The sequence below is a fragment of the Schistocerca cancellata genome, chromosome 3 (assembly GCF_023864275.1).
Source record: "Schistocerca cancellata isolate TAMUIC-IGC-003103 chromosome 3, iqSchCanc2.1, whole genome shotgun sequence".
Lineage (NCBI taxonomy): Eukaryota > Metazoa > Arthropoda > Insecta > Orthoptera > Acrididae > Schistocerca > Schistocerca cancellata.
In genome coordinates, this window is record NC_064628.1 from 374,931,559 (window position 1) to 374,949,739 (window position 18,181).

At 43.8% G+C, this 18,181-nt stretch overlaps 1 protein-coding gene across 1 annotated transcript in view; it reads right to left on the bottom strand.

The window, feature by feature from the left end:
* The window catches only part of LOC126176313 (uncharacterized), a 94,361-nt gene that overhangs the window by 59,225 nt on the left and 16,955 nt on the right, over window positions 1–18,181 (bottom strand). The window contains exon 2 of the mRNA XM_049923464.1: window positions 14,552–14,752. Coding sequence (XP_049779421.1) covers window positions 14,552–14,752 — 201 coding nt within the window. The remainder of the gene's footprint in view (window positions 1–14,551; window positions 14,753–18,181) is intronic.

An 18,181-nucleotide genomic window follows, 5' to 3' on the forward strand; every position in this document is an offset into this window, starting at 1 on the left:
ACAAACTATGGCCAACAAACAACTGGACCATCCTGCTGCTGAGCATGCCACTCAACACATATCCTTCATTTCAATGACTGCTTCACAGCCTGTGCCATCTAGATCCTTCTTACCCACACCAGATTTTCTGAATTGTGCAAGTGAGAATTCTCCCTGCAATATATCCTTTGTTCCTGTTACCTTCCTGGCCTCAACCTTCATCAGTCATTGTCCTTACCCATCTAGCCCTTCCCTGTTCCCATTTCAGCACTACACAGCCCTCTATTACAGCAACACACCCAGTCTTTTTACTTCTCTCCTTTTCTGCTAACCTACCCCCTCTCTCCCTTGTCCTCCATCTAACCTCTCAATTGCACCTAGCTGCCCCATTGTCCACATTGTCCTGCATGCTCCCAGCAGCACTTTACTGTCCCGCACCCCTACCGTACTACCCCTATCCCTCCCCACCCCAGCCTCCTTATCTCCTCATGACTGTCTCTCCCATAATGCCCTGCTGCTTGCAGTCTGGCTCTAGTTGCCAGAGACTGTGGTCATGTATATGTGAGTTGCATTTGTATGAGTGAATGCATGTGTGTATGTTGTGTACTTTTGACAAAGGCCATGTTGGCCAAAAGCTAACTTTCTGACAGCCTATGTTGTGACTTTCTGCGACTCTGCATCCCCACTATATGGTGGGTAGCATCTATCTTTTCTTTATATTGTTACATTCGATCATAGTTTCTTGATTGTTTACGTAAACTGTGTCTATGACTGCAAAATGAAATGATGTGAATGCATCCAGCCAAACAGATTTTCTGTTCAACTGCTGCCTACGGCCAGAAAAGTTATTTGCCAGACATCACTTTCATTCTTGGTGTTAACTGTGAGTTGACTATTGATAGAAATGTTTTGCTTGTTGTAGTTTACTTAGTATCAAGTTGCTAGGGACAGGGGAGGTGCACCAAGTTTCAAATACGTTGCAGTTGTACCAGTTGAGCTTCGATGTGCACTGTGTTAAATAATTTGTTGGGTAGGAAACTGCTGGCAATGATCAAGTTTATGTCTATAGGCTGCCTTTGCTGCTGGCGAGAATGAGAATGACACACTATTGCATTGTATCTTGTCACAAGTCATCTGACAATGAGGGCAGTCTTCCAAGGATGCTTCTTAAAGCATGATGAGCAAGATGTTAAGTGGAAAACACCATGTCTGTTTTGTGCTGTGGCATGTGCACGGGCTATGATGTGTTTTCTGGTGGGATGCCTGCCACTAGTTATGAATCATCCTAGTCTACTGATGCCCTGTGATTTGCTACCTGGCATCCCAACAGCTGTGATGTTTGCCCATGTTTCTAATTGTTGGCTTGCTGCTTGTGAAGCACTGAAAGTCTCTGTGCAAGCTAGAATTTGATCAAGTGATAGGTTGTCAATCTCTAAAACTTTCTGTCTCTGTGATTTATCATCATACAGACTATCTATCCACATGAATGGCCACTGCTAAATGGTGGCCAAGAGACAGTTGTACCACCCAGTTGCTGACCATGCTGTCAGTATGATGTGGTTGACGTCACTGAGTGCTTCACAGACTGAGTCATCTGTATTCTACTGATCAATCCCAGCTTTTCTGAGTGGCATAGATGTGATCTCTCCCTGCAACATATCCTTCATTCCCATAATCCCCCTGAATTTAACTTTTGCTAGTTCCTATCCTTCACCTGCCTATCCCTTTCCCTGTCCTCACCAAGCCCTTATACATCCTTTCTATGTGGCCAGTGACCCTACATAGTCTTTCTCCCTTTTTCACTTCTTTTCTATCACCTTCTATCTGACCCCCTCCTCAACAAAGCCTCCCGATCCTGCACCTAGCAGCCTACTATCCTGGGCCCACAACGTCTCTGCATGCTTCCACAGGAAGCACTAGCATCCCCCCCCCCCCCCCCCTGCCATCTCCACTTGCCCCACACTTCCTCTGTAGGTCTCCTATACACCCTAGGAAAGATCACTGCTCAGTGCTCACCTGACAAGAAGTTACAATCAGGCTTTAGAGCCTGGAAATGACAGTGGATATGTGTGTAGGGGATGCGCTTGTGTGAATGTATGTCAGTTTTGTTGTCAATGTCTGATGATGGACTTAGTCTGATAGCTGAACAATACATAGCAGTCTCTTTCATTGTGTCTTTCTGCCACTCAACACCACCTCTATGTGGCACCAACCTTGTCGCCCTTCAGTTGTGAGTGGGTAGACTTAGCCACAACAGTGTAACAGCATGCGAGTTTGTACAAGATGACATTCAGGCAATGTTCCAAGTTTGGCCAACCTGTACTCCAATAAAACCTACAGAACTGTCATTAATCTTTCCAGCTAAGAACTGGGTGATGGTCTGTTGCAGTGCTGAATAAAGGCCTTAATTTCTTTCAGCACCAGTATTAGATATTATTAGTCGAATGGCACAGGGCATTAGACATCTCTCACACGATGTGGGTGAGGACCTCTGACTAACTATTGGCCATATCCTAGTGAAAGCTAAGCCATCAAAACCCAATATTAGCCAGAAGGAATGACATGGCTTACAGTTATTATGTGCTAAGGAAGATTTGTTTGCTGTGTTAGCTGAAAAAGCAAATGACACTATGACCCTGAACACCGAAGACTACTACCTCAAGGTGCTGCATTAATTAGAAGATGATACATGTTGGAAGCTTAGTCGTGACCCAACACAGACCATTGTCAGAAAGACAAGGAAGTTCATAAAGGACTCTGGTATGCTAGAAGATGTGATGAAGAAATTAATGCCATGTGCTGACAGACCTCACAGGCTTTATTGATTGCTTAAGATAGACAAGGAAAATGTTCCTCTGAGTCCTATAGTTACTACAATCAGTCCACCAACCTACAGATTGGCAAAACATCTGGCAGGTTTATTAGAACCCAAACTGGGACACTGTGAACATCACATTGTTAACTCACAGACATTCATTGAGGCCTTCAAGAAAATAAAGATAGGGCAAAATGACATAATAGTTGGTCTGGATCTTGTGCCACTTTTTATGAGAGTGCTGGTACAAGACTCATTGGATCAATTTTCCCAACAGTTGCCACCTGACATCATCAAGCTATTCCAACATGCATTAACGACAATGTGGTTTATGTACCACAATGAGATGACGGATGGCACAGTCTCCAGGTGTCGCAAACTTTTCATGGAGCACTTTGTGGAGCAAGCTCTGATCTCTGTGAGGTTGTGACCATTTTGCTTCTTACAGTACACTGACAACACCTTCTTGATATGGCTTCATGGTAAGAATGCACTGCAACAGTTGCCTGACCTCATTATTGGCATACATCCCAACATCAAATTTACTGTTGAGTTGGAGAGGGATGGCAAGTTTCCATTCTTGGATGTTTTAGTTGAACGGAAGGCATGAGGCTGGTTTAATCATTCAGTGCACACAAACTGACTAGTAATTAAACACCACCAGTTTTCACCATCCTGTACACGAGAAAGTGGTGCTGAACATGTTAGCACACACGACAAAGATTATTTCTGGCAACGACCATTTAGAGTCTGAATTTAAGCATTTGAATAACATATTCAGAGAAAATGATTACAGCATGGGAGAAATTGATAAAGCTTTCAAGTGCCATCAACAAAAGATGCCTTATGAATTGGCAGAAGAGGCCAAGCCAGCTGCATTCCTTCCACACTGTGGAGCAACTACCAGCAAGTTAGGGTGCCTGCTGAACAGACGTGGACTGAGACCATGGTTCCATCTTGTCTCTAAGATAAGAGATATGTTATACCCCATTAAAGGATGTTCGAGTTGCTAGTGTGTATAGTGTATCTTGTAAGTGTGATATTATTTAATAGGTCAGACCATTCACTATGTTTCCAAGCGTTGTGAAGAGCATTCATGACACATCAAACAAAGGGAACTTCAGAAGGCGGCCATGGCTGAATATTATCCAGAAAGTGCACATAAAAAAAACAAAAAACCACAAGAGTTTTGACTCAAACAACGTCATACTGGGATTCAGTTATCAAAGAAGCAGCCAAAATTAGGATAAATAGGGACAGATTTAACAGAGACCTGGAGTACACACTTAACAGGGTATGTGGGTGGACTTTGGACATCAAGTGTATTCAACGATATAGCCTTGATATTTATAGGGATGCAGGAGCATCAGTTTTAAACATGGTGCTGGTCACTTGCATCATGTGATGTCACTCAATCCCACAGCATCATGGAGCAAACTTGCCTTCCACGCATGTGCTGCTGTGGCCCTCTCTGGAAGATTCCACATGCTCCCATTACATCTATATAAGCAGAGCACCGTGATTTCATTTCCTGATAATGATGAAGGAGACAGCTGTCAAAAGCTTTGAGAAGTTTATTTGAAATGACATGGCTTGCAAACTGAGAACATTTCATTGAAGCATGCCACTGAGAAGGAATCTGAGGACACACATGTGGTGTGTAGCTATCTATACCTTCACTTTATATTATTCCATCTGGATTTGCCATTGTTTTAAAAAGACAGTCACACAAATTTGTAGATGAAACAAGACTGGAAGAAGTTACCTTGTGGCATTGTCATGTACGATCGACATCTCTCCCCCATCGCAAGTTCTTTGACTCTGTTAACCTAACAGCCCATGGCATCTTGCTTGTTCAGTTTGCTGTGTGATTTGTTGTAATGTGGATGTCTGTATGAAATATACTGAGTCCTACAGAAATGTGTGTGTTTCCTTGGGCTACAATCCAACAGAATCCCCACAGTGGTGACCCCGAGTAAGACTTCATGCGCCGTTTCCTCGTAGTGAAAGTATTTTCGCGTCTACCACCTCGGCTTTGTTTACGCCTTCATTCGTTCCTCTTGGCCACGTATGCTGCTGTGCAGCACATGGATATCAAAGCTTCAGCACCTAAAATGGGGAATTTTGTTGCTTCACCACCACCTGGATTCTACAACACGTTTCCTGCAGTTTTGTTGTCTCAACACCTTCGCCACTCGACAGTGGAATATGTGACTGCAGACTCAGGCTTTGCCTCTCCAGCAAGTGTGCATCAACACATGCATTTCAAAAATGATAATGAGGAGAGCAAAGTTCCTGTATTTCATCATACTGACATGGATTCTGCATTTCATGCACAAACTATGTATCAGACACCGGCTGCCCAGGTGACCATTACAACAGTGCCGTGTGCAACCTTGCCTTTGTTAGGACAGACCACGTATACCAATCGTGCTCTTGCGACATCTGAGTGCTTTACTGCTTCATTGGTTTACAACGTGGACAACACCCAGTGTATGTCATGAACATTTCCAGGCCAGTTTCCACCCCCAGTGACCTTTTGGTCCCTCAGTGCACTCTACAGGCCCCACTTGATGTGAACAATGTGCTGCGTGGCGATACTAATTGTGGTTTCTGGCCTTCCGAACGTGCTGCTGCTCATCATGTTGACAGCCTGATGGGAACATTTTACTGTGCTGCGCCACACACATCTGCTCTTCCAACCCCCCCCCCCCCTCCCCCCATTCCCCCCCATTCCCCCCCACTCCCATGCCAGTGCAAGTAAACTTGTAGGGGGTTTCAGCTGCAGCCATTCACTCACTCACTTTTCACATGACACAGGCCATGCCTTACACATCAGACTTTCACACTGTCCAGTTCTACAGCATCATTTCCTTGTGCTTTGGTGCCATTCTCATCTGCTCCAACAGACTGCTCGTTCACACCCTATGCATCAACTGTGCCGGTCCAGCATCCATGTCATACAAGTGATACGAGGGACTCAGATACAGAACTACCTGCAGCTTCATCGCCACCACCAGGCTGCTTACTGACCCTGCCCCCACTATCCGAGGATAACCCCGCAATGTGGTTTGCACTGGTGGAGAACTTGTTCAAACTGTACTGCATCACAAATGACAATTTAAAATTCCTGTGCCTCATGACTCAACTGCACAGGCACACAGACCTAATCTGCAACCTACTTCTGAAGCCGCTGCTAACTTCAAAGTACGATTTTGCAAAACAGACTATCATGGATTGCCTCTCATGTTCCCCACAAGACACTATTCTACAAATACTGTATGAGGAACATATTGGCAACCATACCTCATCCCAGATTTGGCACCGGCACCGGCTATGCCTCCTGGTCAGCGAGCAGATGACGCTGGATGAAACCCTGTGGTCTGTGTGGTTATCAAAACTGACTACATATGTACGGGTTCATGTCCTCCTCCATGCCCTGGAACCCATTGGTTGGCGTCTGCAGATGGCTGACCAGGTCTAATCGCTCACACACCAGTGCCACCAGCAGGAGCTCATGCAACATGTTGACACCCCTGCACCGGTAGCTTGACCAGCCGCAGGCAGGAGCAGGCCGCGCTCTGCCCCTCAGATTGCTGTGCCATCTGGTACCCAGCACACGTACTCTCTGCCTACCGAGCCACTGCATATCACGTTAGCACCAACCACCCCAGTGTACGATCTTGAACACACAGACGACTGGTCGCCTCTTCTCGCAACGCATCCTCACTGTTGGTACCCCACCACACTCGGCAACGATGCGAAAAAGTGCCACTTCCCATGCGAGCATTTGAAAAGCCAATCATCCGATAAGCACCAACCCATGCTACATTCCATCCATGCCTCTGTCCCACTGAATGGCCGCCTTTTTGTCAAAGACTATTCTTTTGAGTCGCAACTTCCTCGTGGACACCGGCGCTGATGTCTCAATCATACCTAAATCGATTGCCACATGCCCCCTCACATGCACACACTCTCTCCTGTGAGCAGTGAACTCATCTACACTCCAGACCTGTGGCTCTGTCAAGCTTCAACTCCGCATCTCTAATGGCCTCTCCCTCCCCTGGATCTTTCACAGGCCTGGCATCGCAGAACTGATCCTGGGAATTGACTTTTTATCACACCACCACCTGTCTCCAAACGTTGTTTGAGGTTCTCTGTTTTACTACCCCTCTAACTCTCATATCCCGTGTGATTGTGCTCTGCCACCTGCTCCAAGTATAAACACCATTAACAGTTTAGTGAATCAGTGAGCAGCTCTTGCAAGCAGGACTTGTGCAACCGTGAATCGCATCCTGGCGGAAAGTGCCGAGACATGTGCCCTCCACTGTGAGAACGCCGTTGTGAAATATCGAATTGTATGCACCAAGTATGAGCTTGCCGCGATCCCCACCCACATCAATTTACACCGCTTGGCAGTGCTGACACCTGACAGCTCCGCCAACAACAGCACACAGACCTAGCAACATGATACCTATCTCGTGTAACTCCAGTCTAGACCTCATAGTGTTACCTCTGCCTCCCCCGCCACAATCATGTGTGTTCCGCTCAATGTCTCTCTCACCTGCTTTCGCAAACTGAAACTCGCATGCCTCATGATAGTCCAGCCGTCCGGGTTCCGATAACACTCCCCACTGCCATGTGCGTGGCCACCCAGTGTGTTGATATACATTACCCCCCCCCCCCCCCCCCCCCCCGCCTCTCGCGCCTCTTCGCACGGCTTGCTCCGTACCTCCAGGTGCGCCAACAACGCTGCCACCACCAAGTGAACCTCTCTCATGCACTACAGGCAATAGACAGCCTCTACGCACACTGCTCGCACCCACCTTCCAATCCATGTGCCCCTAATAAACCAACCGACACCACACCCTGCTCGCACGCAGCCATCGAAAATTTGATTTCCACATCATGAATGGAATTGTTCATCACATCATCACATCCGAGGGCCCACATATTCACCACAAGGCTCGCCGCCTTAACTCACTTGGGGTACGCTGGGCTTGCCAGCAAACACAGGACCTTCTTGAGGTGGGAATTTTAAAGCCCTCCAATAGTAACTGCTTGTCAAATGTACACCGCACCCCTAAACATTATGGCTCCTTTTGTATGTGTGGCGATTACAGATGCTTGTACACTAGAACTGTGACGGACAATTATCCTATACCGAACATTTCCGACTTCACTCTTCTTCTCACAGGTGCTACAACTTTCAGCATACTGGATTGCAAACGCACTTATCTCCAAATCCCAGTCACACCCGAAGACATTCTGAAAACGACAATTATCACTCCCTTCAGGTTGTACGAGTGCCATTTCATGCCATTCAGGTTAAAAAATGCTGTCCAGACATGGCAACACTTTACTGACTCTCTCTTGCTACAGTTTGTCTTCTGTTTCGCATATCTTGACGATATCCTGATCTTCAGCAAATCCACACAAGATCACAAACACCACATCACGATAGTAGACGACACTCTCTCATCAAATGGAGTCGAGATCAACACTGACAAACTGCAACTGCGCCAATAATCTGCCCAATTCTTGGTGTAGACAGTCTTGGCCACCAGTATACACCCTTCTGAATCGAAGGTGCAATCAGTCTTATCCATGCCACTCCCTACCACACACAAAGAGCTCCGTCAGTTCCTGGGAACAATAAACTCCTACTGTCGTCATTTGCCTGCAGCAGCCAACACCTAGGCCACCCTCACCAATGCCCTTGCCAGCAAGCAAACTTCAGGGATGCGCCCCATTCCTTGGATGGAACCAATGCGTGCAGCCTTCCAGGCCCTGAAATACTCTCGAACAAGCTGTCACCCTCGCTCATCCAATCTCGGATACTGAACTCTTCATCACCATGGATGCCAGTGACTCTGTGGTAGGCATGGTCCTACAACAACACCACAATGATGTGGTCACACCAGTTCAGTTCTTTTCAAAGAAACTTTCACGGGCCCAACAAAAATACCCAGCCTTTGACCGTGAACTTTTAGCAGTTTATGAGGCAGTGAAACACTTCCATCCCGACGTTGAGGGTCGACCTTTCCACATCCTGACTGACCATTTAACCAGTAGCAGATGCCATACACAACCCCCATGACTATGTGGCCTCCGATCTCCTTTCATGCAAGACCATATTCAGGCCCATACGAGGTCATAAACCACACTGCTAACAAGATGGACATCCGGGTTAAAGGTTCGCCACTCACTGTTTCTCTCCACCGTGTGAAACTGGCACACATTTGACTGTCTTTCACATCCGAAGAAGTTATGCAGCCTCCCACCCCTGAGGGCTCACTCTCAAGCTATGATCCCTCAGAGCTAGTGCCGCAGCCCTCACCAAAACATGCACCTGTATCACCACAAAGCCGTTCCTCAAGTTCTTGCCCTCTCTCTCTCTACATCTTTTCTGCTACACCCTCTAATGGTTTTGGAAACTGATGTCCCACACGAACATGTGGAGGACATCACCATCCTCATCGAAGACAACCACATCTTCATCCTGCTGCAAGACTACTCACCCCACCCAACCAGGGACCCAGTTCGTCAGTCGATTGCCGGCTCCTGCCCGCTCCCACAAGGGGTCGACCACACGCTCCTCCAAGTTATGGTGACCCCACTAGGGAGGGTTACAGTTCGGATGCTGCCTGCTGACCACACAAGGGCACATTCTTTCCCTACACCTCTCCATCCTCACACATGGGCCGATGCCTTATCTGCCCACACCACCTACAGTAGTTCCACATTGACCTTCCAGCATGGTCCCTGCCGCAACAACCTCCGGAGATGGTCATACCCCTTATATCACTGTCATCTCCCTCACCACCTTCATCGCTGGACGTGTCCCCCTTCCAGTACACTCAAACAGTGCTCCACACTGCAAGGGGGGTGGCTGTGTGGTGTTGACTAGTACGAATGAAATATCTCCACCATCGCAGGTTCTTTGACTCTGTTAACCTAATGGCCCGCGCCATCTTGCTTGTTCAGTTCGCTGTATGATTTGTTGTAATGTGGACATCTGTATGAAATATACTGAGTCCTACAGAAATGTGTGTGTTTCCTTGGGATACAACCCAACAGAAATCTCACAACCTCTACAAATTTCTTGAAAATTATTTTCGACAATGGGCTGCAATGGAGACAACATATAGATAATGTCAACTGTAAAACAAGCACTGTAATATTTATTATGAAACAGCTTGCACAATATGCTAACAAAAAGCTTCTACGAACAGTGTACCACATTCTTTATGAAAAATACTTAATTACTGTTTGGGGAAATTCCGGCAGCCATAACACAAAAGAAATTCTTGTGTGGCAGAAAAACACCACTGGTACCGTTCTGAATAAAAAACAAACTGACCTACACAGAATTGCCTTCCATAAACTAAAAATATTAATGAAAGGCAATGCATTTACTTTTACATGATCAAGCCCAATGGATTGCATGCTGCTACAAGTTTCCTTCCCCATCATCTTCTATCCATCAAAAATGTCATTTGTCATCTGTACACATCTATAGCTGACCATTGCAGGTCTTCGTGGAGGCTATCCCTTTACCTCTTCCTTGCCTCTTCTTGGAGGACTCTTCACTGTGGAGATGAAATCCAGAGGCTTCTGTGGCCACTTGGCATCTTCTATACAAGCCACATGTCCAGCACACTGCAGTCAGTTGCTTCTGATGATTCCTGCTATACTGGCAGCTAGGTACAGTTCATCAAGCTCATGGTTGTGTCTAATCCTACATTCACCCATGTTTGGGAGTACCATTGCACCAAAGATCTTCCACAGCACTTTTCTCTCAAGTCCCACTTTTGGATACTCCGCATCACACAGCTATATAGTACCATGGGTTGGATTAGGATTTGATATAGCTGAATCTTGAACTGTCTTGAGAGACAATTGCACTAAAGCAGTTGTGTTAGTCTGTAGGACTGGTTTCCTTCCTAGGCACTTGTGTTGATATCTATTTCACAGGAGTAGTTCTCCATGAAAAAATTACAGGTATTTAAATTCATGGACATTCTTGTAGGACTAGTCTCCCCATCCACAATGACTGCAGTTGTCCAGTATCCTGACCTTGTCGATGAGTCTTAACAAGGTAATCCATCCTGTCTTCATTTATAAGTATCCAAAACTGGCTGCCACCTCCTGTGCCCTGGTCATTTGTTTCAGTTCTTTAGAGCTGCTGTGTAAACAAATATCAGCCACATAGGCTAGCTATCCCAGTTTCTTCCCTTTGACATAGATCCCTTTGAAGTACTCTCTAAAACTCTCAAATATGATCTTTACAATTGCAAAACTGAACAGGGTAGGAAATTAACCATCTCCTTGATCTTTACAATTGCAAAACTGAACAGGGTACGAAATTAACCATCTCCTTGCCTGAGACCCGTGACAATTTTAGAGGCATGTGTTACTCCTCGGTTTTCCATCATCACCTTACTGTGTATTTTACTCAGTCCAATCTTTGCCAGGCTGATGAGTTTCTGTAGCATCCTGAACTGTCTTAGACAACTGATCACACTCTTATGGTGTATGCAGTCATAGTGCTTTTTGAAACCAACAACAAAAATGTGCAGTTCTTTACTGTGTTCTCACAGTTTCTTAGTGAGCTTATGGAGGATAAAGATGTGATCTGCTGTTGACCATCTCTGTCAGAAACCTTCCTCGTATTCACCAATTACTGATTCTGCCAAGGTTTGAATCCTATGTATGTTGCAGATGGACAGGACGACTGCGTCATAGTTGTCAAATTTCATTTCATTAACCGTGTTATGGATTGGGCAGATCAGAGTCATTTTCCATTGTGTTGGTATTTCTTCTTTGGTCCAGATCATTTGTACCAGCCTGTCTAGTCTTCCTGCAAGTTTCTCATCTTTCACCTGAAACATCTTGGCCTGTACTCTGTCTTCACCTGGGCTTTCATTTTCCTTAATCCATTTGCCATTTGATGTAACTGATCTCATCCAATGTGGATGAGAAGGTGAGGGGGTGGAGGAGTGGGGAGAGGGGGGGGGGGGGGCAGTCTGCATCAGCTGTGGTCAGAGACCGGAAATCGAACTGTAACTGGTCAAGGTATTCCTTCCATATTACAGTGATATCACTATCATTGGTCAGGATGATAGACTTCTGCCGGACCTGGTACTCTATGCTAAAACACTTCAGTTTTTGGAAAATTTTCCTGTTCTTGTTTCCTCTAAAGTCTGATTCCACCTCAAATATGATGCTCTTAACATACTTTACCTTTGCTCTTCTCAGAGTTTCTTGGGTAGCTCTTCGAATTGCCTCAAATTGTGCTTTATCCTGCACTGGCCCTGCTTCCTTTAGCCACTTGCTCCTGGCTTCTTGTCTGTTCCAAAGTATCAGCACTTTCCTTTCCAAACCAGATCTCCTTGCCAACTGGGTCTCCACTGATTGTTTTCTCTGCTGTGACAGTCACTGAGCTCCAGATGTCTCTATACATTTGGTGAGGGCCTTCACTGCCATCCCATTCACCAAGTGCCTCAAAATGTTCAATAAGTTGCAGCTGATATTTGTTTTTTATAGTTTCATCTATTACCCTTTCAACATGGTAGCTGACAGCCTTCTGTAGCTTAGCCCTGACCCTTCCTATACACTGCAGTTATAACAGGCCTCTATCCACAAACGGTCACTTTCACATTCCGAAATCAGCACTGGCTTAATGTCCAATACCCATCTGTTTATTGTCCTTCCATCTGGTGAGATCCAGATGCCTTTATACTGCCCTTAAGCTGGAAGTTTGTGCTGAAGAGAACAAACTTGTTGATGTAGCAAAGCTAATGAACCTCACACCATTATAGTTGCTTAGAAAGACAATACATAATGAGAAAAAATGTACATGTTTATTCACATGACATAATAAATAACGGTCAACTGAGAAGTATACCACATACAGTGAAACCTGGTTGAAGAAGTTCATTGATACTCAGGAGTACAACTAGTAAAGTGTCTTGTTAAAGAGTCTATAGGACAGTGTGAGTGAAAAGACACTCCAGAAACTTCTTAAGGATTATTTAATGAAAAAAAGAATTTTATAGTGTAGTGCATAAATACATGTGTATAAATAACGAGGAATATTACCATTACTTGTATTTTATATTTTAATCACCTTAATATATTTTATGTTTATACATTTTTGTATGTCTGTTCTGTAGACATCTAAATTAGAGTATATAAGTAACTTTAATATCTAAATATAAATTGAGAGAAAATTTTATGCAATGTTACTATCATGATTATCAATTTGATGTTTTATATTGTATTGTTCTGTATTACAAGTATACACACTGTATGGAATGTAACCAAATGGGACCAAACAAAAATCAATCAATCAGTTCAAAGTGCAGAAGCTGTTGGAGGTGTGTAGAGTGAAGCTAGCAGATTTGCAACATCACTTTAATCTTTTCACTAATGTGACAAGTTTGTCTATGGCCAAGTTTTTTGACTTTAATACTATTATTTTTGTTGGTTTATTTCTCAACCTGTTGATAATATGCCTTCTATGGGTGTTGCAGTTTCAAACTTCGCCATTTGTTTTCCCAGCCAACTGGTGCACCACTAGCAATGACCAGCAGTACTTTTCACAAAGATTGCGGCACAATATTCAACATAAAGAAAATACTGGCATTTCTGACACTGATCTTCATCTAGGAGACTCAGCATTAAGTTGTTTTGACAGTAAAAATCTTTGTGAATTGTTCAGTGAAGTATGCTGTTCAATTAAAGATGACAATAACCAGGTTTTTAAATATGATCACTTAGTCAAATAAATTATGATTTTAAGCCTAGGTATTCTGGACTATGAAATTTATTTGTCAAGTATTTTAATAAGGCAAAGGGTATTTTATCTGGAACTCCTTCAGTATTTATTAACCAAATTTGAAATGATATCAAAATGGGTATTAATATACAGAAGGTGGAAAAAAAGTCTGTGTATAGGCTCCAGAAATAGGAATGAGTGGAGCATGGCAGTATACTCAAATGCACAAATTAAAAGGATTATTGAATTTCTAGTTCCAGAAATTTTATAATTAGTTTCTATGTTAGGTTGAATGGAAAATAATAGGAATAATGTCACAGGGAAGTATAAATTACTCCAGTGCTTTTGTTTATATGTTAATGAAATTTTTTTGATTCAATATAAATAATGGAAAGAGTAAAGGTAACAACTTACTGTTCAGTTAAGACAGCAATAAGCACTTCAACATGACACAACATTTCCAAGCTTTCAGAATAATCATTCTTGAGAAATAACAGAATGCACATGCACAAACATACCCACACACAAATACAAATTCACTATATTTTGTTCTGGTCAAACTGCACTGCGCCATTAGTCAAGATGCGGTGCCAACAGAATACAATCTCGTGTGTGTGTGTGTGTGTGTGTGTGTGTGTGTGTGTGTAGCTCTGAGGTACAATTATTCTGAAAACTTAGCAACATTCTCAGTGTCGTTTACAGGACCAGCAATGATTCAAAGCCATTATTTACTTTTTTTAAAACTCATTTCATTTCTTTGCATTCCATAATAAAGTGATTGTTTGAAAATTTCTAAAAGACAGAGACTAAATGATCTATTTAATTTGTGTTTGTCTCATCTCTGGACAAATTGGCAGCCCTGCTCTGATGTTCAGTTTGCTAGATAGTTTAGACAAATCCTATAACAACTGGCAATTCCAGATACTTTCCTGTGAACTTATTTGACACTAAGTATTAAGTACATTATTACTTACTGCAATAATTATTGGTGTTATGTTCCACCAAACTTTCCAAATTACTTTTGGAGGTGATTTCTTCATGAACTGGATATCAACAAAGAGTACCGATGTTCCATACAGCCAGTAAAATGTAAATGTTTCAAGCAAAATGGCTACCAATGTAACCACTTGTTGATAACGGATTTGGTACAGTGGTTGTAGAATCACGAAGCCAGTCTAGATTAATAAATGATAACAATAAGAAAACATTAATGTTTTCAGTCAAATTCAGGATGCTATCTACAAACAGAAATGTTGGTATTAACAATATGTTTTTTCTCCAGGAACGTTTAAGGAACTACAAAATAAATTTATTGTAATAGAGCTATTAGTTTGCCCTGATCTTAGATATTCCTCACTTTTATCTGGGCATAACCACCAACCATTTGTCCTCCAGAATGCTTGGCATCTGCCGAACTGTGGCCAAGAGCAGGTTTCACCACACACTGGTGGTACATGCTGCTGAACACAACATGCTTGATTTCAATAGCTGTGCATTTGGATCCTTTCCCCCACCCTTCAGCACAAGCTTTTATGAACTATGTAAATGGGACATCCTTGAAACACGTGCTTCATTCCTGTAATCCTTCTGGCCTCACAGTTTCTCCTTCCTCTGTACTGCACCCTCTCTCAATTGAAACTTCCATATCATCATCATCATGCACTGTACAAACTCACCAGCTCTGATGCCCATGCATCACATTCCTATCCAGTGCACCTCTCTCTCTCTCTCTCTCTCTCTGTGTGTGTGTATGTGTGTGTGTGTGTGTGTGTGAGAGAGAGAGAGAGAGAGAGAGAGAGAGAGAGAGAGAGAGAGAGAGAGGGATGTGTGTTCCTTTCTGTGTCTCTGTCAACTCAGTGCCTCTACTACACTCCTGGAAATGGAAAAAAGAACACATTGACACCGGTGTGTCAGACCCACCATACTTGCTCTGGACACTGCGAGAGGGCTGTACAAGCAATGATCACACGCACGGCACAGCGGATACACCAGGAACCGCGGTGTTGGCCGTCGAATGGCGCTAGCTGCGCAGCATTTGTGCACCGCCGCCGTCAGTGTCAGCCAGTTTGCCGTGGCATACGGAACTCCATCGCAGTCTTTAACACTGGTAGCATGCCGTGACAGCGTGGACGTGAACCGTATGTGCAGTTGACGGACTTTGAGCGAGGGCGTATAGTGGGCATGCGGGAGGCCGGGTGGACGTACTGCCGAATTGCTCAACACGTGGGGCGTGAGGTCTCCACAGTACATCGATGTTATCGCCAGTGGTCGGCGGAAGGTGCACGTGCCCGTCGACCTGGGACCGGACCGCAGCGACGCACGGATGCACGCCAAGACCGTAGGATCCTACGCAGTGCCGTAGGGGACCGCACCGCCACTTCCCAGCAAATTAGGGACACTGTTGCTCCTGGGGTATCGGCGAGGACCATTCGCAACCGTCTCCATGAAGCTGGGCTACGGTCCCGCACACCGTTAGGCCGTCTTCCGCTCACGCCCCAACATCGTGCAGCCCGCCTCCAGTGGTGTCGCGACAGGCGTGAATGGAGGGACGAATGGAGACGTGTCGTCTTCAGCGATGAGAGTCGCTTCTGCCTTGGTGCCAATGATGGTCGTATGCGTGTTTGGTGCCGTGCAGGTGAGCGCCACAATCAGGACTGCATACGACCGAGGCACACAGGGCCAACACCCGGCATCATGGTGTGGGGAGCGATCTCCTACACTGGCCGTACACCACTGGTGATCGTCGAGGGGACACTGAATAGTGCACGGTACATCCAAACCGTCATCGAACCCATCGTTCTACCATTCCTAGACCGGCAAGGGAACTTGCTGTTCCAACAGGACAATGCACGTCCGCATGTATCCCGTGCCACCCAACGTGCTCTAGAAGGTGTAAGTCAACTACTCTGGCCAGCAAGATCTCCGGATCTGTCCCCCATTGAGCATGTTTGGGACTGGATGAAGCGTCGTCTCACGCGGTCTGCACGTCCAGCATGAACGCTGGTCCAACTGAGGCGCCAGGTGGAAATGGCATGGCAAGCCGTTCCACAGGACTACATCCAGCATCTCTACGATCGTCTCCATGGGAGAATAGCAGCCTGCATTGCTGCGAAAGGTGGATATACACTGTACTAGTGCCGACATTGTGCATGCTCTGTTGCCTGTGTCTATGTGCCTGTGGTTCTGTCAGTGTGATCATGTGATGTATCTGACCCCAGGAATGTGTCAATAAAGTTTCCCCTTCCTGGGACAATGAATTCACGGTGTTCTTATTTCAATTTCCAGGAGTGTATTTGGTGAGTTGTTTCCTTTACTGCTAAGTTATTTACATAACTTATCTATATATCACTACCACCTCCATAGGAGAGATTTCTAATGCACACCTGTACAAAGCTGCATGTCAGGAAAGTGTGTCCTTCACATTGTATATTAATTACATGACAGACGATATTAGTAGTAACCTCAGAATTTTTGCAGTTACCTATAAACAAGTATTATCCATATACACAGTTGGCGCTTGATAAGATTTCAAAATAGTTAAAAGACAGAAAACTCATTCCACATATTCATAAATGTAAAAAATTTTACTTCCAACCGACAATGATCTGTGCGCCGAGATTCATGCAAATTACTTAGAAAGATATATACTGTCATCTTCAGTAAATAAATAGACATTACATTCCTTGTATATTTTGCATCTCTTTCTTATTAGATCTTCCAACCTCATGAACTGTTTAAAGGTATATTCAACTAGTAATACAAACATATTACACATCTAAATGCATATTTTACTCAGTCACAATGGAATTGAAACATCCAGCACACCATCAGTCAAGTAATACAAGTAAATGGCAGTGTTTACTGAAAGCAAAAGCATAATTTATAGTTGCTTGACACAAATGAAAGACTAAATTATTGGTGCCACATATTTAACAACTTCGAAGCAACGCTGTGACGAAGCAATTAGGGATATTTTTACTTCCCCTCTTGTTTTGCCATCAGCCTCTTTAAATTCGTTTTTTCAATTTTAACTAATTACATTAACATACATGAGTATAATCTGCATTTTCATAAAAGAGAAAGGTTGGCCCTCAGTTTTTAGGAATTTAACACCAGATCTAATTTTGTGCTTAGTGTTATGGATGTAATTGATTTTCTAATTTATTTTTACTTTTCCTAGTTAGTAGCTTTCATTATGGGGTGAAATCAATAATTGTTTCGTAACTTAAATTCTATTGTTGACATATAAACAAATATAAAATCTGTACTAATTATAAACATTTGGAAGAAGAAATACTAGTAATCTTAAAGTATCTATTTGTCTCTATTCGAAAACATGTTAGCAAAGCCAGCCCTTAATTTATTTCAAAGTAATTAATAGTTTTGTCAAAAGTATTGTTTGCCTAACGATATTTGTTAATTTCATGAGTTAAACAAATAATTCAGCCTAACTCATATAGTAGAAGAAACTGTTAAAAGGAATGAATTTTTCCATGTATTCAGTTAATTTAATGAGTTAAGTTTTAATTGTAATTTCTCTAAATTTAACTTCGAACAATGTGTAACTTCGGCACCTATTATTATGAGGATATACAAGGGCCTGA